Source organism: Lepidochelys olivacea (genome assembly GCF_965140295.1).
Source record: "Lepidochelys olivacea isolate rLepOli2 genome assembly, chromosome: 3".
Lineage (NCBI taxonomy): Eukaryota > Metazoa > Chordata > Testudines > Cheloniidae > Lepidochelys > Lepidochelys olivacea.
This window is the reverse complement of record NC_140413.1, coordinates 129445244-129468489: the sequence shown is the minus strand read 5'-3', so window position 1 is coordinate 129468489 and position 23246 is coordinate 129445244. Positions and strand designations below refer to the sequence as shown.

At 41.3% G+C, this 23246-nt stretch overlaps 1 protein-coding gene across 1 annotated transcript in view; it reads left to right on the top strand.

The window, feature by feature from the left end:
* Positions 1–18946: 18946 nt before the first annotated feature.
* THBS2 (thrombospondin 2) overlaps positions 18947–23246 on the top strand; it is a 49197-nt gene continuing 44897 nt past the window's right edge. The window contains exons 1-3 of the mRNA XM_084623724.1: positions 18947–19210; positions 20697–20771; positions 21826–22382. Of these exons, the coding sequence (XP_084479850.1) occupies positions 19204–19210; positions 20697–20771; positions 21826–22382 (639 nt within the window). The 5' untranslated portion in view covers positions 18947–19203. The remainder of the gene's footprint in view (positions 19211–20696; positions 20772–21825; positions 22383–23246) is intronic.

Below are 23246 nucleotides of genomic sequence, written 5' to 3'. Positions count from 1 at the left end.
CCTTTGGAACAATGTGGTTGTAAAAGTCTAAAATGGACCCCAGCCATTCAGAACAAGTCCTCACGGAGATTGCAGGACTCTGATGTTAGATTTTTCAGAGACCTAATTATTAATTCCAAGAATTCCTCTCAAATTTGTGAATCATATGAGTTGCTGGAAAGATCTTACAACCACTTGTCTGTAAACAAATTGATTTTGTTTTTAATTATCCCCAAAATGCTTTCAAATATAAGTGCACTTGGTGTGATGCAGACTTGGTGGAGAAGTCTGTTCTAGTGTACACAGCTAATAGGGTAAAACACAATCCCTCTTCTTATTTACTTCAGAATTTAGTAGTTGCCAGAAGAAGATATAAAGATGTATTATACTATAAAACCCAAGACTGTCTTAGTTCCTTGTGGAAGGATTTCGAAGCAGCAGTTAAAACTAATTTTTTTCCCCATGTTTTGAAAGATGGTGGCTTGGTAGATATACTCCAGTTGAGGAACTGCATATTAACAATGAAACCCGGATAGCACATTTTGGCTAGGTTTTTAATAATTCCCCTTCAATCAGTTTTTTAAAAAATCTAATTCTACCATAGTTGATGAAATGAAGAATTCTTTCTTTGATTTACCATTCTGGCCTTCAGTAATGGACAGGGAAGTCTAGTAATTTATTTTAGCCCCATGACCGAAAAACAAACAAACCCAGGGGATGATTATTTCCCTGCTGAAATTTTTCAGTGAAATCTTGGTTGGGGGTCTCCAGTCTTGGCTAAATTGTTTACTGCCATCAATCGTACTGGGTAGATGTTGTGTGGCTGGAAGTCTAGTGTGATAGCTCCTATTTTTAAAAAAGAGGACCAAAAGAATCCTACGTTATACAGACCTATTAGTTTGTCAGATGTGGCAGGGAAAATTTCTTCCAGATTTTTACTATCTAAACTTGAAATATGGGCTTTAGAGGCTAATTTACTATATGAAGAGGAATCTGGCTTTAGGGCTGGTAGAGTCACAAATGATAATTATTTTATTTTATCCTATATGATTTATAAATATACTGTGGTTAAGGGTACTAGATTGTATGGTACTTTCATAGATCTAAAGATGTCATTTGATTCTATTAACCGAGACAAACTTTGGGTGAAATTAAGGAGGATGGATATCTAGCTACACTTTTTGTCTATTTTGGAGGCTCTATATCAGGGCAATATGGCTAGGGTAAGATCTAAAGTCTGTGGAGAATGTACTGTTTTCTCTACTTCTAGGGGAGTACACCAGGGAAGCCTTCTAGTGCCTCTTCTTTTTAATTTATATATTAATGAAGTGGTGGATATTTTAAAGAAAGATAATGTGTCTCTGACACAAATTAAAGGTATATCTATCCCGGTGTAAAAATATGGCAATGATATGGTTGTTTGATCACAAATGCCAAGAGACCTCCATACTATTATCTCATTTTTCTTCTCAAGAGCTAGTTTTTAGTTATAATAAGACAAAGTTCATGATTTTTGGGAAGAACCCCCTGCAAATTGAGTGGAAGACAAAAGGCTGCCTTGTAGAACAGGTGTCTGCTTTTATATATTTAGGGATAAAGTTTCGTCATTCGGGCTGTTGGTCCCCTTTATCATAAAAACTTAAAACAAAAGGCCTTTAGCTTTGCTCAGGGGGTGCTGTGTTTTACCTGCTTATATGGTGAAAACAGAGTTGCCCCAGTGCTAAGAATTTTTAATGCTAAAAGAATGTCACAGGTGCTCTAAGGGGCTGAAGTTTGATTCAGAAGCCAAATTTTGGCCTTAGAAGTCATTCAAAAAAATTTGTGAGGAGACCTTTTATTCTCCCAACTTCTGTCCCTGCCTTGTCTTTACGAGCCAAGGTGGGCGGCTTTTTCTGTTGGTAGTACATCTTGTACTACTTTTCTTAAATTGCGGTCTAATATCTGTACTGTTCCAGATTATAGATTTGCCCTCTTTGCCTTCATGATATGGAGGAACAATCTGTGTGCTCCTTATTTCCATGGTATAAGACCCTCCAATTTATTATAGCTAAGTTGGGTTTTTCTATTACTCACTTATTGTTGATATCTTTTAATCAATGGAATGAACTACTTAAACAGAGAATGACCGATATTACCCAACCAGAACATCTGCCTATGATTCATTATTCTAAGTTTCATTATTCTGTTGGTTTTCTACTTTGAAGACAACACATGTTTTTGAAGGATTTGAATGAGTTATCAAATTCTAATTTACATAAGGCCTATACTCAGTTAAGATTCCAAGCCCTGGAAACTGCTGTCCTTAAAGGTAGATATGGAAAATTCCTTCACATCTTTGTTTTTCCTGATATAAATTTGGAGCATTGATAGATCTACCTCAGTAGCTTTTGGACTGGTGAATTTTCCAGCTTCTGAGAGCATGCTGGATTTTACCTTTCTTGTATAAAAACAATTTTTATTAGCATCTCAAAAGAGAATGTTTTAAGTATTTTCTCAGTTCTCCTGTAGTAAATAAATTGGTGGCAATTTTTGCCCTTTTAACTTTGTGCTGAAGAAGAGAGTTTTTATTAAATCATGATTGACATTTAAATGTATTATATGAATGTTGCTGTTGTCTTAGATTGTGTATGTTTTTCTTTTGGTATTCCCCAAGGTCACATGTCACACGTGATCTAATAATACTGAAGTGACTACTTCTATGACAGTTTTTACTTGATCATCTAGAAGCATTTTATACACATTTATGAACTAAGGAGCACAATAGCCCTGTCAGGGAGGTAAGAATTATTGAAAGTAATAAATTATCATATGTAATAGAGAGGATTAGAGCTGGTCAAAAATAGGATATAATTTTTTAGTGAAAATATTCTCAATTTTTCCTTTTATTTTTTATAAAAATCACAATAAAAATTAAGTAAAATTTTCAACCAGTTCTAGAGCAGAGCTTCAGATGTTCTATGAAAATGGAATTAAGACAGTCATTAAGAGTTTCTGGAAAAACTGGAAAATCCTCCTCTTTCATTTATAAGAGGTACTATTGTCTGGTGGTTGTTGGATGGCATATTCATCATAGATCTCAAGAAGTAATTGTAAATTGGGAAGCATCATCATCATTTCTATTGTGGTCCCACCAGGGTCTTTACTTGGCCCAATGCTATTTAATGTTTTTATCAAAAATGTGGAGGAAAATATAAAATAATTGTTAGTTAAGTTCATGGATGACACAAATTGGTGGAGTAGTAAGCAATGATAAGGACAGGACTGTTCTACAGGTGGTCTGGACTGTTTGGTGAGCTGGGCTTTCTTGAATAACATGTATTGTAATTCAGCCAAATGAATGGTCATACATTTAGGAACTAAGAATATAAGTCACACTTACAGAATAGGAGACTATCCTGGAAAGTACTGGCTCTGAAAAGGATTTAAGGGTTAAGATGGGATAACCAACTGAACGTGAGCTCCTATGCAGTGATTAAGAGAGCTAATATGATTCTTGGATATATAAACAGGGGAATATAGAGTATAAAAAGAGATGTGGTATTATTAACTCTCTATCTAGCATATGAGATCATTACTGGAATACTGTGTTCAGTTCTGGTGTCCACACTTAAAAAAGGATGTTAAAAAATTGAAAAGCGTTCAGTAAAGAGCTACAAGAATGATTCAAGATCTGGAAAACCTGTTTTACAGTGAGAGAGTTAAGCGGATCTATCTATTTCTTTTGTCCAAGAGAAGGTTAAGAGATGACTCAATCATAATCAGGAAGATTTCTGATGGTAGAGCAGTCTTTAATTTAGCAGAGGCATAACAAGAGGTAAAGGCTAAGCACTAAAGCTAGACAAATTCAGATTGGAAAGAAAGTGTACAAGCAAGGGTAATTAACAATTAAGACAGTTTACCTAGGGGTGTGGTGGATTATCTGTCATTTGAAAACTTCAAATCAGAAGACTGGATGTCATTCCAAAAGACAGGGCCAACTCAATCAGATGTTATTCGACTTGATGCAGGAATTGCTGGGTGAAATTCTATGACCTGTGTTATGCAGAAGGTCTGACTGGGTGATCATAATGGTCCTTTCTGACCTTGGAATCTATGAAACTATAAATGTGAATTGAGCTTGGTGGTCTCACTCCAGTTCCTAAAAGCAAAGTGTCCTCAGCTTGCACTAATGCTGCATGTTTATAGTCCTGCCACCAAATCTGGGTCTGACTCAGTCCCCAGTGCAATTTAGAGCAGCTGCAGGCCTGTTCCAAGTTGCCCCAAGAAGCTGTTCCAGCAGCTGGGGATCACCAGATCTTATTAGCTCCTTGGCCACATTCCTCCTTCAAATTTTCCCCAGACACACCACCTGTCCTGGGGACTGAGAGTGGGAGATGATGGGCCAGCTGTATGCCACATTGCCACATGGGGATTCCCCATACAGCATGGAATCTTCAGGTAGCTGCAAAAAGAAAAGGAGTACTAGTGGCACCTTAGAGAGTAACCAGTTTATTTGAGCATAAGCTTTCGTGAGCTACAGCTCACTTCATCTGGTTATGTGGGCTTTCTGGCTGCTGACCAAGGATCTGGCACCATGTTAGCATTTGATGCCAAAGGTTTAATTGTCAAGGAGCGTGAACTATCCCTAAAAATGTCCCCTCCCAATCCAGATTGAGGTTTGGTGGCAGGTCAGTATGCAGAAGTTGGCTTTCCTCCCTTCTGTACTTTATACAGTGAATGCAACAGTTAATGTCAACTGCCAGGGGCATCAGTCTGGCACCTTTAATGAGCACTAAATGCACATGCATGCCTATATGAATCAATAGTACTCGATCAAACAATCTCCTATATCGGTTCCATATTTTACTGTGTCTTTTTGTGGCGTCCTAGACAAAATACAACTGTGAACATACAGCACACTGGATGCTTGTGTCAGTGCCAAGGTTATGTGTTTATTCCATCGGGATAAATATCCATTATTTTCTGTCACTGGCTAATGTTCAGATTTCTTTTATTTTCATTGGCTAGCCGACACCAATTAGTGTGTGAGGATTTAGCTACATTACATCACCAGCTGTGTCTCTTAGAAGCATGTGACTGCAAAAACTGTACACGTTTCCATTTATCCATTGCATGCCTGTGACTTGCATTCACCCTGCAACATGCTTCCACCCATTAAAGAAAAGCTGTCACTCTCCTCTCCCTTTTTAGAACACAAATGGAGCCACTCTCATGTACTTTTGGTTTCAGATCAGCCCTCTTATAAGTTATAAGGGTGGAGAATTTCCTCTGGGTCCTTAAATAGTGATTTAGAATGCTTTAACTCACCATCACAAAGATGTTTCTAAAACAGAAAAATAAAACAGCCATAACTTTTATTTGCCCCCATAAAATGACCATTTACAAGCTCCCACTGCTTACTAACAACTGTAGTTTCTGGGGCAATGCTACCTTGGTTGATGATATGAAGTAAGTTAAGAATCCTTGGGCCAGATTCACTGTTGCTCATGCAAGAGGGTGTAATTTACATCCCCCTTCACCAGCCTTGCCCCTGGTGCTTAAGGGGCATATTCACCCTAAGGGAGGATAGGCAGTGGTAGCCACTTAAATTGTGGCTAGAACAGTGGTGGAAGCTGTCAGGAGCATGGGATGTTTGCAGCCTCAGCTTCCTTGGCCATATCTCTGATCCAGCCAGTGCAGCTCATTTTATGCTCTGTGATAGCCTCTTGTAACTCCACCCTTGGTAGAGGTGAGGTTATGGGCATGTTCCTTTGTTCTGTATGCCATCTTGGGATTGCTAGACCACACTGGACTCCAGCCATGTCTCCAATACACTCCTAGACAAGAGGCTGCTGAAGGGGAGGGGCTGATGTTAAAGCCATCTCTGCCATCTTTCCTCCAACTCTGCTACACTGTGAGAATACCCAGCAGGGGAAGTATGAGCTTTCTGCTCCCTTTGCACTCCAGGAAGGTTGCAAATGAAATGGAATTGACCTGAGAATGTGATCCAATAATTTCACACAGATATGGTCATAAATACTCTGTAAGATGACAAAAGTGGTTCAGAAAGCCCTCATGTCAAAATAAGAGGTCAAGCAGTTCCCACAGAAGAAGAACAAACTTGAAGAATGCACCCGCTGACAGAGGCAGAGTAATTGCATAGATTAATCAATGGGATTGCCAGAAATGGTGCATACATTCCTGTCTATTTCCATAAACAAAATGTACAGCTTTTATTTAGAAGGATGACCTGCCTGTTATTCTGTCTTTTTGCATACGTGGACCATAGTAAAATTTTTGTAAGACCTTGGTGCTCCAAAGGAATCCTGTTGTCATTGTTTAATTGAAGCCTTAATCTCTCTTCACTTTTTCAGTTTAATATATCTTGAATGACCTGGGCTCCCTGTTGAGTTGTGTTACTCTGTTTGACTGCTAGATAATTAGTGCAGCGGGTTGTTTTCCTGGCTGTTATCCAATTGGCTGGGATAGGGTCTGTTGCTCAGATGCTGTGGCTCATTGCCCATATAGTGGAATATCATTTGGAAAGACTCTCCTTGTCTGACCCAAGATTTTAGCTAGCAACTTGAAAACACACTGGTTGATTTATTGTCCTCTTCTTGAAGTGTACCTATAATCTTCAGGGCATATATGCCATTATACACAATACAATCAATATCACAGCTGGTGCAGTTGGTGTGACCTAGCAGCAATAAAGACCCAATAATAGACAAAAAGAAAATGCTGGTACATTAAAAATAAGTCACCATCCCTCAAAATTCAAAATGGTATGTAATGGTGTAAACATGCTTTTCTGTACACCTGCCATCTGCCTCTTACTGTCCTCCTCACACATTTTTTCCACTTTTGTCTAGCTCCCTTGCACTGGGTCTTCTCAACTAGCTCATAGGTCCTGGCTTCATGTCTGCAGTACATGACTTCTGTCATGGGCATTTGACTTGAATCTCTGACTGCCAAAATAGCTCCTAAGCTGATGAATTACATACTTGGTTGATTGGCTTTCCACTGAATTGATCGCCTATCTAATCAACTGAGTGATACTTGTAAGCAGAGTCAGGATGAGCTCCACCCTGACATCTGGTGGTGAGGTGTGGCAAGTTGTGGAAAAAAACTTCAGGTGCTGATCTCATTTGCATAGGCACACCCACTCCGCCTAGAATGAGGACATAGCTGCCCAAATGGTCACTTTGGCTGCTGTATGATCCCCAGTGTCTCTGTTATTGGGGCAGGAAGAATAAATTGTTATTACCCTGATTATGGGAACTGTGCTTGGAATTGTACTTGGTCTTTTGTTATGATGGAGGGACTCACCATCAACTGAGTAGCACTCGCTAGGCAAGGGTCATGGGTTCCAAAACTCTGTGAATTGAGAAAGACTGGGGATAAGTATTAATACTTGGTGGTATGGGCCCCTTGGTGAGGGCCTTACATGCTAATTGCACTTTCTTCTCTCTCCACTGTGGAATATCAGAACTAATTTTGATTCCATTAGGAGTCTAGTTACAGGCTGCTGAGCTCACTTTGGGCTAATAGTGTACCAGCACTGAGGCTTCCCTACTACAAGCTGAATTCACCAAAGAGCTAAGCTGAAATCACTGAGTGTTGTGTTAAGTAGTGGGGGAGCCTGAAGATATATTGTGGAGCAGTTTGCGGGACAGCTGGAGTGCCTTGTGGACAGGCTGGTGGAGCAGTTCATAGGACGGTGGGAGCCGCTTGTGGGGAGCGGAGTGGAGCAGTTTGTGGACCGCTGGGAGTTGCTTGTGGGATGCGGAGCTGGTGAAGTGGAGTGGAGCGGAGCCCTATGGAGCTGCGGGGCAGTCAGCTTCAGATCATGTAAGGTGCCCCTTACCTCTCTTCTCCCCCCACCCCCCCGATCTCCACCCAGGTTGGGAGGTAAAACTCTGCAGATAAACTTTTGAACTCTGGGGCTGCCCTGACCAGAGATAGAGACTTTTGGGTCATTGGACTTTTGGGACTTTGGGTGATTTTGGGTTGCTGGACTCAAGAACCAAAGGGAAAGGACATGACCCAATTTGCTTGGGGTGGGTTTTTGCTCATGGGTTCTGTTATGAATCCTGTTGGTGGTGTTTCCCCAACATAATGCCACATTGTTTCTCTCTGTTATTAAAAGGCTTTTTGCCACACTCAGACTCTGTGCTTGCGAGAGGGGAAGTATTGCCTCTTGGAGGCATCCAGCGGGGGTGGTATATATTTGTCCCAGGTCACAGGGTGGGGGCTCAAGCCGGTTTTGCATTGTGTTATTGGAATGGATTCCCTAGATATTGAACCCGTCCCTTGTTGCTGCCAACTCTGACAGGCAGAAGGGTTACGCTTAAAGTGAAAGCAACCTCTAACCCTTTTTCCAGATTCTGGCTATTCTCTTGTTAATTAAAACCAACTTCTGCTTAATTTTTCCTGATTTCAAGGCTGCAGTAAATTCCAAACGCCTCTGTTTTTCCCCCTATGAAAGCTACCACTTCCTGTGCTCAGGCCATGCTTTCCTTTCCTTTTCCTTATTCAGTATCTCTACTGCAATTTTTCATACCACGTGCATATGATCTATGGGAGAGACATTATCAAATGCACTTTAAATCTCTAACAGCAGAGAGGAAAGAGAGAAATGCAAATAATTTAAACCACAGTTTGTTCTATGAAGAATCTGCAACTGGGAATGAAAAATTGAAGCTGGTTCAAACATGTAGAGGCCTATATCTAAATTGAAGGAGAGCACTTAACTCATAGTGCCTCTAGCCTAGACTTTCTGTCCGGTAGAGGAGAGCAGTAGGTACTCTTGAAATTAAAGGAATAGTTTTTGGGGTTTTGCAGAAGGATGAGCTAGAATGCACAGCTACAGACTAGGGACCGAATGGCTAGGCAGCAGTTCTGCGGAAAAGGACCTAGGGGTGACAGTGGACGAGAAGCTGGATATGAGTCAGCAGTGTGCCCTTGTTGCCAAGAAGGCCAATGGCATTTTGGGATGTATAAGTAGGGGCGTAGCGAGCAGATCGAGGGACGTGATCGTCCCCCTCTATTGGACATTGCTGAGGCCTCATCTGGAGTACTGTGTCCAGTTTTGGGCCCCACACTACAAGAAGGATGTGGATAAATTGGAAAGAGTCCAGTGAAGGGCAACAAAAATGATTAGGGGTCTGGAACACATGACTTATGAGGAGAGGCTGAGGGAACTGGGCTTATTTAGTCTGCAGAAGAGAAGAATGAGGGGAGATTTGATAACTGCTTTCAACTACCTGAGAGGTAGTTCCAGAGAGGATGGTTCTAGACTACTCTCAGTGGTAGAAGAGGACAGGACAAGGAATAATGGTCTCAAGTTGCAGTGGGGGAGATTTAGGTTGGATATTAGGAAAAACTTTTTCACTAAGAGGGTGGTGAAACACTGGAATGCGTTGCCTAGGGAGGTGGTGGAATCTCCTTCCTTAGAAGTTTTTAAGGTCAGGCTTGACAAAGCCCTGGCTGGGATGATTTAATTGGGGATTGGTCCTGCTTTTGAGCAGGGGGTTGGACTAGATGACCTCCTGAGGTCCCTTCCTACCCTGATATTCTATGATTCTAGAACCAGATTAAAGGGGTATTAGCAAGGGGGACTCACTATATATGAAAAAGGTGGATGATGGAAGGATTAACGAGGTACAAGATCAAGCAATATGAATAGAAATAAAGTTACACATTCTTAGGCCTTAAGTGAGTGGATGCTTTGGATCAGGTTTTCAACTGCTTTAAACTGGTGTATCAGTTGAATTCAACAGATGGAATAGCGATAGACAAACCCAGAAACTGTTACACACACACACGTGCTTACACAAATGTGTTTGCATGAGTACATGTCCAGCCCATCAACATGCACCCCTGCCCCAAATAGCTACATGAATAAACACACATCTACCTCCATATAAGCTTTCATGCCCATATGCAAACATGCACTACCCTACACCCCATGCATTCTTTCTTAATTTGATGACCTATCAATGAAAATTCAAGGCAAGTGACATACTGAACTGAGAAAAGAAGGAAACAAAACAGAAACCAGGATTTATTCAACACACATGCTTTCTAAACATAGATCCCACCCTTTTCTTACATAATTGCCTATTATGCAAAGTTTTGTTCCCAAAACATTAACATCCATCTTGATATGATTTCTTCCTCCCCCGCCCTCTCATTTTAGCACATCAGTGTTGGTGCGTGTGCAACAGGAAAGCAGAGTGATGATTGAAGTGATGTCATTAGTGAGGAATGTCATCATTTGCCATGATATACAATCCCAGTGGAACACTGAGTAAATGGGCAAGAATATTAATATCAATAAAGAGTGTGTCACTAGTATTGTGTCACTGTATATCAGCTTAACATCTAAAAAAAGAACACATGGCGAATCATACATGTAGGGAAAAAACATCTTTGCAGTCTCCTGATAGTCTTGACTGATCCGAAGTCAGTAAGATCTTGAATGGGGTAGAACACAGAATCAATTGCAAAGTTAAAGCATGGCCAATAGCGTACAAGAAATGGTAAAGTTCTTATATGTGTCATAGTGGAAGCTTTACAAAGAAACATAATAGATCAGGCAAGCAAAAGGGTCAAACTGTAACAAACGGAGGCTCAGAAAGCAAGCACTGAGGAAAAGTCATTAAGATACTGTTATCTCCTTATTACTTAAAACTCAGCTGTAGAGGTTTTTCTAGTTTCTGCAGTTTTCCCAATGTCTCATCATGTTGCTATACTAAATTAGTGAGGTAGAAGGTTACAATGAAATTAAAATCCTTTCTGGTTGCTTTCCATGAGGACCAAATAATTGTTGCAGCAGCATCAGATCAGAAGGAATAAGGCAAAGATGGTCAACAAATATTTCTTCAAGTTTTGAAACATCTTCACTCTTTGCCATGGCTTTTGTGTTTTGTGAACAGTGTGTCACTGAGGTTTCCTTACACAAATGTTTGCAGAAAGCAAATGACCAAGTTGGATGCATGAAAATAGTCAGAGGCCAAATTTTTAATTTGTGCATGCAAGTATTTGAGAGGGCTTGCTTGCTCATCCAATCAGGGAACAGAAACAGATCCGTGTGATTTATCTGACCATTCAGAACTAAGCAACAGAGCTTCAGTTTTGATTGTTTGTGATCAATACAAAGAAAAGAACTGCAAATACATTCAAGTAATGAATAAATTAGAGGAAATTATGATCTGTTTGTGGATGTTCTGGGTGCAGAAAAAGAGTCAAACAATTAGAGTCAAACACATTATTTGTATTTGCTCAGCTTTAATCACGTAATCATTATCAAACCAGAGCTGGATGAAGACCTTTCTCCTCTTTGGGGTCCCATATCCATCTCATGAATTTCCTTCTTTTATCTCTATGCCCATCCTTTGTGATCTGTTACTATCTGTCTTTTTCTCTCTGGCAGTTGTGTGCATATGGATAAAAACTAGGTCCCTTGACTGCTTTTTGTGGTTTTTCCACTTTTTGGAAACAATTTCAATTCTTAGAATGTTTTTCTCACTCTGTTAGTACTGCCCTCCCTTCAGTCAATTGTTCCTCTGGATTTTTTTAAAAAGATATGTGAATCCTCTGTCTTGTGGGTGCTCCATACCTGTTGGGACAGTGGAGTGCCACACTTCCCTAGGACTTCCTCTGGGTGCACAATACACCCTCCTGCATGCACACCAAAATGTGTGGGCCAGGGCAGCGACTGGGTGCTGAGCCTCGGGAGTTAAGTGCACTCCTGGCGGGACATAGAGGGAGTACCCTTGTTTCCCCTGGACTCAGGCTCTGCAATTCTGACAGGTCCTTCCATGGAGTGCGCAAGAGAGAGGCTCCTTTCAAACTCCCTCCCCCTGTGCACCCATATAAAGTCACTGCAGAATCTGTCCCTGTATAACTAAATGCAAGCAGTACAGTTAGGCCTACAGATGGGGTATCCTATCTCAACAGTAATATGGGTAAGTAATCTGTTCATTTTTTAATATATACACATACAAAGTGAGTCTAGGGGTTTGGCTACACGGCAAGTTACCATGTGACAAACTAGGATGTGAATCTACAGCACGCCAGCTTGCTGCGAAGTAATGCTCCATGTGGACACAGTTACATCTCACTGAAAGTCCTGGAGTGCTGCCCTCTGTGTAATCAAAAGCTATTTTCACAGTAAGATTATCCAAATCTCATTTCTTATTGGTTTTTGTTTCCAGTGGATGATGTATCTTTTATTGCACATGGTGGAAATGACCAACTTCTTGGGCTATGTATTGAAGTTCTCACTTAGTTGTCCTCTGTCGTTATCCAGGTAAAACTCCAATTTACCTCAATATGTTTTGCCTGAGAGTAAGAATTGAGTATAAACTGGTAAGGACATAAGTTTGGTTTTTACACATAAATATAATATGATTAAATTCCATTTGACATAGAGAAAGTCAACTCAGTGCTAAAATGAAAACAAAATTAAGATTATGGCTTGAATACTGTACAATGAAGATAGTCTTGTGCGTTTCAAAGTCTACAGTATAGTGATGGATGCTGTCATCAATGGATATAATTGAATACAGCACACTGTCTTCATGGTAGAGTGAGGAACTATGTAGCAAAAGTATAATAAAAATATGAAGTGGAATAATAAAACCACTCAAACTAATGGAAAATATGTTGTAGAATCCACAGCAACAATGTGGGATCCATTGAGCATTTCCAATACACATATACATAGCAAACTCTCTCAGTGGGGGAGTATTCCTTATTGTATGCTGACATTTTTTGGCATCCCTGATGTGTTCTGTGGTGCACACTTGGTGAAAAAAAATACAAAAAAATCCAACAAAGAGGATAAGAAAATATTTAACTATTTGTTAGTGGGTAAATATTCATTATTAGTTCTGAGCTGTGTTCCTGGCTCTGCCAGTGACTTATTACGTGGTCTTAGTCAAGTCACTTATGGCTAAATACACAAAGGAGACAGGCTTCACGTTGCAACACCTGATATTAGGTCCAGTGGAGTTCACAGTGCTGAATTCCCTAAACAATGCACGGGGAGAATTCGGTGCCTAAGAAAGGGATTCACAGAAACCAGCCAGCTGAGTGGAGAACTGTTGAAGTTAGCCAGTAGGAAATTCTGAAGTGATGGGTGATGCCTCAAAGGGGGTTAGGCACCTAATTGTGGGCCAGAGGGTGCTGCCTATCTCTGCTCCAGAGTCACAGCCATAAAACCTATCCTGGAGTTAGGTGCCTAAGCCGGGTCAGCCTTTCCTTGTGAAAAGCCCTCCTCTTAAAATACTTATTCAATGGGCCTGAGAGAGTGAGAATGATTCCATAGCCTAGTAGTTAGCATACGTATCTGGGTGACCCAGGTTCCAATTCTGCTTTACTGGCTCATTAGGTATTTTATACAAAGTGGAACAGCTCCAACAAGAGAGACTGAGAGAGACTCATTGCAGAATACTGCATAAACTAGTGGTTAGGACATTCAGGTGGGAGAGAGGAAACCTGAGTTCTAATCTTTGCTTCTGCGCAGATAGAGTAAGGAATGGAACCTGGGTCTCCTACATTCTCGGTGAGTGCTCTAGCTGCTAGGTTATTGGGTATGGCATAATAAGGTGGTGTGTGGGTTAGACAGGCTCAGAAAACGCCTACTTGTTCAGGCTCTACAGGTGAGAGAGGCAGGGGAGCACCTCATTTATGAATCCAGCCAAGACTTAGGCATGAGCTGGCTGCCGAACAGTTTGGTAGTATCAGGACTTAGGTGGCTTTATGTATTCCCACCAGCAGAAATTTAGGCATGGGGACTTTACTGACAATTATCTTGGTGCCTAAGTGATTTATGCACCTCCAGAGTTAGGCAGCAGCTGAGTACGGGTTTTGAAGACTAGATTTTGGACTTAGGTGCCTAAAGTGGCAATTAGGTGCCTAAATCCTTTGTGTCTAGCCTTTAGGCCCCCTGGTCCAGCAAAGCCCTCAGGCATATGCTTAATTTTAAGCACATAAGCAGTCTTGTTGACTTCAACGGCATTACTTATATGCTTAAGCGTTTGTTGGATTGAGGCCTTGATCGGTCTCTGACCCAATTTTCTCATTTGTAAAATGGGGGTAATATGATTTCTTGCTGACAAGGGTGTGGTTAGGATATGCTAGCTGATGTTTGTAAAGCACATCGTGATCCTCTGCTGGAAGGTGTTATACAAGTTCACAGTATTACTATTTTAACTCACGGCTGGATACATTTAGCTTCCAGAAATAGTTTAGGGAGAGTTGGAAATAGAATACTTCACCTTATGTGTCAAAGAAAGACAAACATGGAAATCTGTTTAGGTTTGTGACGTTTAGCCTCCCCCTGCTCCTCCTGTACCAGAGGGTAAATTAATCATATACCACACTTTGGTAAAAACAACTTTCACCCTCATCAAGGGCAAAGACCCCTATCATGTAAAATAATCTACTCCAGTAATCCAAAATCTACATTCATTTTTTAACCGGAGTAGTTGCAGAGGGACATCTGAAGAACACCTCCCCTCCCCTCAAATATTCCTGGATAGCAGCACAAACTCATTCAGAAACTGTATAGCTGTGTCACAGTCTGCTCTGTAGTCAGATATGTTAGTTTTGTGGCCCAGATTGACACTAGATTGTGGAAATTAAATCTTGCTTGACAATCCCCTCCTCCCACATTTTAAAATGTTTATTTGTTTGGCTTTACAAAATAAGAGCAAATAAACTAGATAACACCTAAGCCCTAGATCTGAAATGTGGCAGTAACACTAAAGCATCAATCCTCAGCTATTGCTGTAACATTTGGAGAGGATGTTTCATATATTCGTAGATTTTTAAAGCCAGATGGGACCATTAGATCATCTAGTCTGACTTGACAGGCCATACAATTGTACCCAGTTACCAGTGTTTTGAGTTCAGTCATTTGTTTTTCTGAAATGACCAACAGCTCCAAAGACAATACTTCAATAACCTTTGATCTGGTGAAGATTAAATTCCATGAGCCAGATTCATTCTTGATGTAACAACACGGGACGTCAGCGGTATTACCCTCTGGATTAATTTCATCCAGTATGCAGAAGGTTCGTGTTTACCCTACTGGGCAGCTCATGCCCTTTAAGATCAATAGTGGGAGAGCTAGTATAGAAAAGGCTCTTTTACACCTGCTCAGAGCATGTCTTGATGAGATGCGTTACCCATTCTTGGAACCAGCCAAGAAATAACCACAAACAAAGGGTGAACTAGAGCAGCACTGAGGGCTGATTTATTGCTTCCCTTATTTGCCCAGTTATACTCACACACACAACACATTCATGCTGGCCAGCTGCAGGCGCAGATATTGATTTTGATTTTGCAAGTTGCACTTGTTGGCAGTCTGAAGAGAATAGACCTTACAGTGATTTGCAAATAATCCATTCTGAATGTCATGATTCTCACCTGATCCAAAATGAAGACACTCGAATTCTTGGTGGAGCAGAACAAACAAACGTAAAACAACCAATAGAAATAGACAAAAACTGAAAGGGAGAGAAGATGGCTACTGCTTAGGTTAGAGTTATAAAGGGGAATTGCTGTGGTTCAGTAGTTAACAGTTTCCTTGGGGTTTCCTTGTGTTTTGCTTCAAACCTTAATATAAGACCTGCAGTTAAATCTCTGATATTTCTAAATGTTAGTAGATTTTATTTTGAACCCTCTCATTGGCATTAGACACTTTTACGGTTTACTCAGCAATTGTTTAACACAGACACCCTTTTAAGAAGGCAAATGGAAAAGGTTTGGATGTAATCCCTGGTTTTGTGAGCGTGTGAGTAGCCAGCACAGGGTTAGGAGCATAGCCCCTTTTCTCTGGAAGAAGCTTCTTGGGCTGAAGATGGCATTTGCTATTTTGAAGTTGTCAAGTGGAGAATGAATAGTGAATATTTGCAAGGTTGTGGAATAGATAGGAGCCAATCTCACCCTATATATAATCATCACCCTATATATAAATGATCATCACCCTATATATAAATGGCTCAGTCTGAAAGAAGATTTTATTAATCCTTGAGTCCTACAAAGCATACTGAGATCGAAAGGAGGTTTTATTATATGGTACTTGGTTAGAAAGAATCTTATTGGATTTATTTCCTTGTTTCTCCGCCCACTAAAATGTCTTTTTTACACATTTGCAGATTTCTACTGAAAACAGTATTACTACAGGTACCAACAAACAGGCTGCGTTATCCCATTTGCTACTAAGGATACTCTGAAGTCACTTGAAACCAATGCTTCGGTCTGTCCTTCATTTGGAAAAAAAAAAAAAAACCAAACAGCAGCTTTCTCTCCCTCTTCCCCCTCCCCCTTTGGCCCCTGGGAGAAAAAGAAAGGGGAAAGTTCCCTGGTTCACACTTCTCACATGGGTCAGTAGAGGGAGCCCAATCTGGGAGGAGCTTCTCTGGCAAAGAGAAAGGCAGGGATCCTTGCTCTGAGGTCTAATTTCAAACACAGCTGTTCCTGATTATTTTTAATTTTGAAATTTCAACATTTTTTCACTGAAATTGAATTTCAACAAAAATAGCTGATGACATCTTCATAATTTCTCTCCATATTTTGACCAGTTCTTACTTCTATCATAGTATCTCCTGTATAAAGGTACATATGGGTGGTTCTCCAATTTCTTCATTTTGAACACCACTTTGGACCTGATCCCAGGCCCACTGAAGCCAATGGGAATCTTTCAGCTGATTTCAGTGGGCTTTGGCTCAGGTGCTCAGTGGCAGAATCAGTGTCATGGAGCCACCCCACCACCTGGCACCCCATCTTCCACTTCTTGGTTTTCAAAATGTTGTTCATATTGTTCCCTATGAAAGGTTCTGCAGACTGCTGACTATTCACTTTGTTGTTTGAGAATTAACCTGGATGGTGAGGTGTCTAATAAAAAATCTGTTGCTTAAAGCATGGGGTCTTCTAATCAAAGTGGAGTAGGATAGTAGTCATGTTTGGAGACCACTTTGAGTTGGTCTTTCAAAACAGTAGGTTGCCTAGGAAGGGTGATCTGTGTACAGATTTTAACTTTCCTGTGCGGGACCCACTTGCAGGGGTGCGTTAGGTTAAAAAGCAGATGATGCTTCCATGATGATAATAGGAGACTGGTGGTTGTTGACTTAAATGGGAACAGGAGCAGGGCAGCTACCCTGGAGTTGGATTCAGGCTCCCATAAAGCAGTGTAGACCCTGGAGTGCCAGGTTGGGACTCAGAGTTCAGCAGTTCCGAGCCTGGGGTTACAAATGAGTGTAGAGGCTGGGTCTGCTAACTCGAGCTCTACTAACCCATGGCTTACATTACAGGACAGACATACAGTGGATCGCTTAGGAGGCTGTTGACTCAATGGTCTTCAGCAATGGAGAAGACTCCTCCTGTATATCCAATGTCTTGAAAAGTATCACAATCAATCACCAGCAGCATCAAAGGTAAACAATGGCAAAAGGAAAGGTGAATTCCTCCGCCACTTTATTCAAGGTACTCAGCTTCATAAAATCAACCAAAAATTGTTCCTGGAGGTGGGGGGAGGAAAAGTGAAGAATTTCCTGCCTGCAGCTCCCCCCCCCCCCATGTCCTGGGGAGCATGACTGTGTTTGCACCTTGAGGTATTTTCCCTGGCTTTGTCTCGGCGCTGGTGTCACATTGCGGTGCAAGTTCCCGGAACGTGCCAGGGTTTCCAGGAGTGAAACATATATCTCCCCCCGCCGCCCCCCTGTTCTTCGACCCCCATCCACAGCCTGACTCTGGAGCTGGAGAGCGGCGGCTGCTGCTGGCGGGCCTCCAGCCATCCACCGACCCAGCTAATGAGGGCCAGGTTTATTCCGCAAGTACGGCTGCCAAGGAGCCAATGTAGCTAGAAGAAGGGAAAGAATTTCACGTCAGACACGACTTTCCGTTTCTTTCTATCTTTTTTTTTCAAAGTGCATACATTTGGGGGGTGGGGGGGGTGAGAGAGAGAGAGATCTGCTGGGCTACATGCAATATTACACAGCACTGCAACCCATGAATACGCATGTACTAAATAACCCCCAGACAGGGCTGTCTAACGCGCACAGCTTGCGCTATGAAGTGTGTGTGGACCATCCCGTTGCACTGCATATAGGCAGCAGAGTCCTATACTGGATACAGTACTTTAGCCATCGACCCGTTTTCTCTGGCAACACACAGCTTCGAGCGCTCCTCTTCTCTCCGATCCGGAAAACAAAGGCTCCCACGTGTGAGGGGGCTGAGGTCTTCTCCAAATGCAACGCCGGGCAGCCCTCAAGAGACTTACAACCCGAAAGGACCCCTTCCCCTCTCCCACTCCCCCCATTTTTTTTTTTCAAGGAGGCCAGGGCCGATTCAGTTGCGCCCGTTCTGGCTTTCTTGCCTTCTATTTTCAGACAGTCCGTTCTCCAGATCGGTTGCCGGTGCCTTTTAAACGACTTAAGGGGGGCACCCAACTTTTGCGGTGTGTTTAAAAACGAAGGTTCCGGGTCATAAAAAGAAAGGGGGTTCTGGCTGGGGGCGGGGGAAATGCGGTGCTTGCACGGGGCGACCCGAGGGGACGCGGCAGAGCCGGGCCGATTTCCGGGCGCACGGCGAAGGTCTGAGCCAAGCGAGACGTTGAGGCGAAGGACGCCGGATAAGAGGCTCGGCCGCCCTTGGGGGCAGGGCGCCGTGCGGTGGCCTCGTCTCGCGTCCGCCGCGTTCACCCTCGCCACAGCCAGGGCTGGAGGCGCCGGGTTCCTCTTCCCAAGAGAGGAGGGAAATGCAGGGCGCTTCCTGTCCTGCCAGAAGACTAGGGAAAGTAAGAGAGTGACGTCCCTTTCTGCTTCGTCTTGCTCCTCCCTTGCCCCAGTGTAGGACCGTCCCTTGTAGAAACAGGAGAGGGGGCGGGGCGGGATGGCGCTGGGGGGCTGGAGCTGGGATCGCCTTCCAGGTAGACGGGAGCAAATTGTCAGGTCAGAAACGGGAATTATGTCATTCCTGCGGAGGAATGAATGCACAAGCGCTTCCTCGTGTGGCTGATTGACAGCAGTACATGCGAAGGAGAGTATATAAAAGCGGAGAGCAGCCCCTCGCAAGGCACTGGAAGAAATCTCAGCCAGACTACGGCGGATTCTGCAGCCCCGAGGAAGCTTGGAGTTTGCACTTCGCTTTTTCAAATAACTCCCGCTCTCTTTCTTTTTGGATTTGATTCGGAGCGTGAACGATAAACGAGCTGCAGCAGCAGAGCCTTTTATGCCGGGTAAGGGGGGGGCACCTTTTAAGATTTCACATCTGTAAATGCCGCGATTGGCAGAAAACTGCTGTTATTAGCTGTGGGTGATGGATTTGTCTGTCTGCTTATCTCTCTGTCCCTCCATCTCCTCTTAGGTCTGCTTAGCTCAGTATTAGAGCATCTGTTATTCAATCCACCTTTCTTTCGGACGACTATCTTTTCAGCTGTGATGATAGCTGGGAATTTTGTCCCTTAAGTACTTCGTGTTAACTAGTATTCATGCTTTGTGCACATACAGTACAGGTTAATTTTTTGCACAAACAGAGTATAGGACATCTTTCCTGGTGATGGTTAGTGAGGTAGATAATACGATTACAGAAACAGCATTTAGAAATGGGATGTAAACACGTTTGTTATACTACTGCTCATTGTATCCTATCTACCATAATACGTACATTAGATAGAAAAGAAAATATTTGTAAATGACTGGTGTTGCATCTGTCAAAATGTACTTGAAGTAGGATTTTTAGCTACCCCCCCCAAAAAAAATTTTTTTTGCAGATAAGTGGTTTTGTAGTAATGTCCTGAGCAGCAAACACTTATAGTTTTATATTGAAACTTTGTCTTTGTGTAAAAGATAATGTCCCTGAGCTTTTTGGAAATGTAGGTTAGACATTTTTTAAAGTGTCAAGGTAGCATACTCGTATCTTGAAATTTGTGTGTCTATACAGTACAGCTGGCAAACTGGGTTTGCTCTGTTTAACAGACATGCATGTACATACACACAAGTTTAGATGAAAATGCAGATATACTGCTTACACATCTCTGTAACCATACAGGAATACCTAAAGGGATTGCTATCTACCTTAAAGTCAGCATTGAGATAAATATTGTGTGTGTGACTTTCTAAAGTGGCATGTTAAAAAGTTGAATAGAACACATGAAATTCCATTATCTTGCAAAGAATTCAGGTATATGTTGTGATTCAAAGTGGAGTTAAGATGGAACAACTAGTATACTGTCTATCCTGTCATGTAAAGCCTTGATGATGTCTCATGGAAAAACCTTGAGGAAAATTCTGCTCACATAGCATAGATTTTCTGTACATCTTTCCTTTTTTATTGTTAGGGACAATACGTAAATACAGGATCTTTATTTTTAAGAATTCACTTGAAATCATCATGCTTTGCATTTGATGTCAAAAATCAAGTCCAGAGCACACAACTGTGATGTCATAAACATAAGAGCATGACCACATATAAGGGAGAAGCAGCAGAACTCTTAATCACAAACATCCTGTTTCATCTTAAAATGAACCAACAAGCAAACCGCAAACAAACAGGAAGAGAAATACTGTGAATTAGAGATTTTATTGTATATTATATGTGCTGTTTGGATATAAACAGAATTGCTTTTGGTCTAAGTTTTTTTTCATTACAGTCCATGAGGCATCTGAAGGTCTTTACAATAGAAAAAGAACATTTTCCTAACTGATTTTTTTGTTTATTCATAGGAGTTATGCTACAGAGGAGCAGGCTGTTGTGGCTAATTGTCTTGCTAACTTTGTGGGCTTCTTCAAATGCTCAGGGTAAGTCCTTAAACTTCGTAACTTCCTGAAGCTTGAAGCATTTGAAAGCAAGGAGAAATGACAGTAATTTGCAAAGCTAAATGTTGACTTTAAAAATGAGACGGCTAAACCACTGGAGACAATCCAGTAGGAGCATAATCTAAGGAAAACCTGATTAAAATGAACAAAGTAACACAAAAACTTTAAGGTTTCAGAGTAACAGCCGTGTTAGTCTGTATTCGCAAAAAGAAAAGGAGTACTTGTGGGACTGTAGCTCACGAAAGCTTATGCTCAAATAAATTGGTTAGTCTCTAAGGTGCCACAAGTACTCCTTTTCTTTTTGCAAAAACTTTAAGAAAAGCTTATTACTACTGGCACATTTGGATGGTAACATTTACCTATTACTGATAAAAGAAATATATAAAAATAGTTTTCCCCTACTGAGCATTGACCTAAATTTACCTATTCTTAATTGCTAAATGATTTCCTTCTGTAATGTGTATGTAATATGAGACTTAATGGACTGAGTGGATGGGAGCTGCTTTCTCAGAAATTAGAGAGAAGAAAATCTCTATGGATCAAATCCAGGCTGGGTGTAAAATGGCACAATGCCAGATATTAATTTCCAGGTGGCCTCCTGGGCAAAATTCATATCTTGTGTAACTCTACCCTCTTCTTGAGAGCTAACCTGTTGTAACATGGTGGGTGTTCATAATTTGATTCTTCTTCACTGAGAGTTAGAGTAGGTAGCTTGAAATCCTGTCCTTGTAAAAATAAGCATGTTTATGTATATGGAATTTTGTTCACTTTCACTGAGGATTTTTTTTACATATAAAGTTGCCAAATAGATGAAAGTGCTAAATAGATGGAAATGCTGTTTATTGTGCCATGCCAAATATAGCACATGTGCTTCTATCTTCCAAGCAGTTGGAAGTAATGGGTTTATTGTGCCTGACAGGTAGCAAACATGCTAGTGTCTATCAAATCGTTAGAATTATTGGGTGTACTATGCACGCTTATTTTCCCTTATGCCCATTTTTGTATTCACATTGCTACATGCTGTTAACTTTTGCAGATGGTAACAAGGAAGATGAGACTACGTTTGACTTATTTCAAATCAGTAACATAAACCGAAAGACAATTGGAGCAAAATTATTTCGGGGTCCAAATCCCACCGTCCCGGCATATCGTTTCATCCGATTTGACTTCATACCTCCATTTAACCCAGAGAAATTCAAACAGATTCTTAAACTCATCCGGAAAAATGAGGGCTTTATTCTTTCAGCCACCCTAAGGCAGGACAGGCAATCCAGAGGTACTATCATTGCTTTAGAGGGCCCTGGCATCTCTCAGAGACAGTTTGAGATTATTTCCAATGGCCGAGCCAATACCCTGGACCTTATCTATTGGGCAGATGGCTCCCAGAATGTGATTTCCTTGGAAGATGTGGACCTAGCAGATTCACAGTGGAAGAACATCACAGTGCAAGTAACAGGAGAGAACTACAGCCTCTATGTTGGTTGTGACCTTATTGACAGCTTCATCCTGGAGGAGCCTTTCTATGAGCAGCTGAAAGCAGAGAACAGTAGAATGTATGTGACAAAGGGGTCCATTCGAGAGAACCATTTCAGGGTAGGTAACGTGAAAGTGTTAGGGTCAGTGGTGAGGTAAAGAATTTAGCTATATTTAATATTAGAAGACAATGGGCCCAATTCTGCTTTCACATGCACTCCAAAGTCAATGGGGAAGCATGGGTGAAAGAACAGAATTTGCTCCAGTGTGTCTTTTAGTTGGTTGCTTGGGGTGAATTATATGAATCTTAGTGCTCATGAAAGTGAAGGACTGATACAGCACAGTCTAGAGCCAGGCAAAATGCACTCCATCTCTGTATAGGTTTCCCCATGCAGTGTCCAACAGCCCTTTTTCCAATTTGTGAGGCTTCCCATAGCAGAATGTCAAGCATGCCATATTTTGCAGTGAATTTTAGAGCTGGTCAAAAATTTTCCAGCAGAACATTTTCTGACAGAAAACACCGGATCAGTGAAAGTAAAACATTTCATGGAAATGTGTCAATTCTGGTGAAATTTCATTTCAAAAGAAAAATGTTAAAAAACATTTAGACGAGGTTGAGACATTCCATTTCAACCTTTTCAGAACAGGACATTTTTGATTTTCTAATTTTAAGTGACTTTGTTTCAATTTTTAAAAAATTCTTTGATATAAAATAAAATTTTCAAAGTCAAAATTGGAATGAAACAGTTTGATTGACCCAAGATTTCTGGGGGGGGGGATTTTGTTTCAAGCAAAATTTCAAATTTTTTGATTTTGTTCCATTTCAGAATGGAAAACATTTTGAAATTGTGGATTTTCCTGCAAAATGAAAAATCCAGCTCCTATCCTGCTCTAGTGATTTGTACAAAGTTCTTTAGGGGATAGGTTGAGCCGTCCAATTCTTTATACCTGAAATCAAACATGAACTCTTGTCTCCAGAGTTGA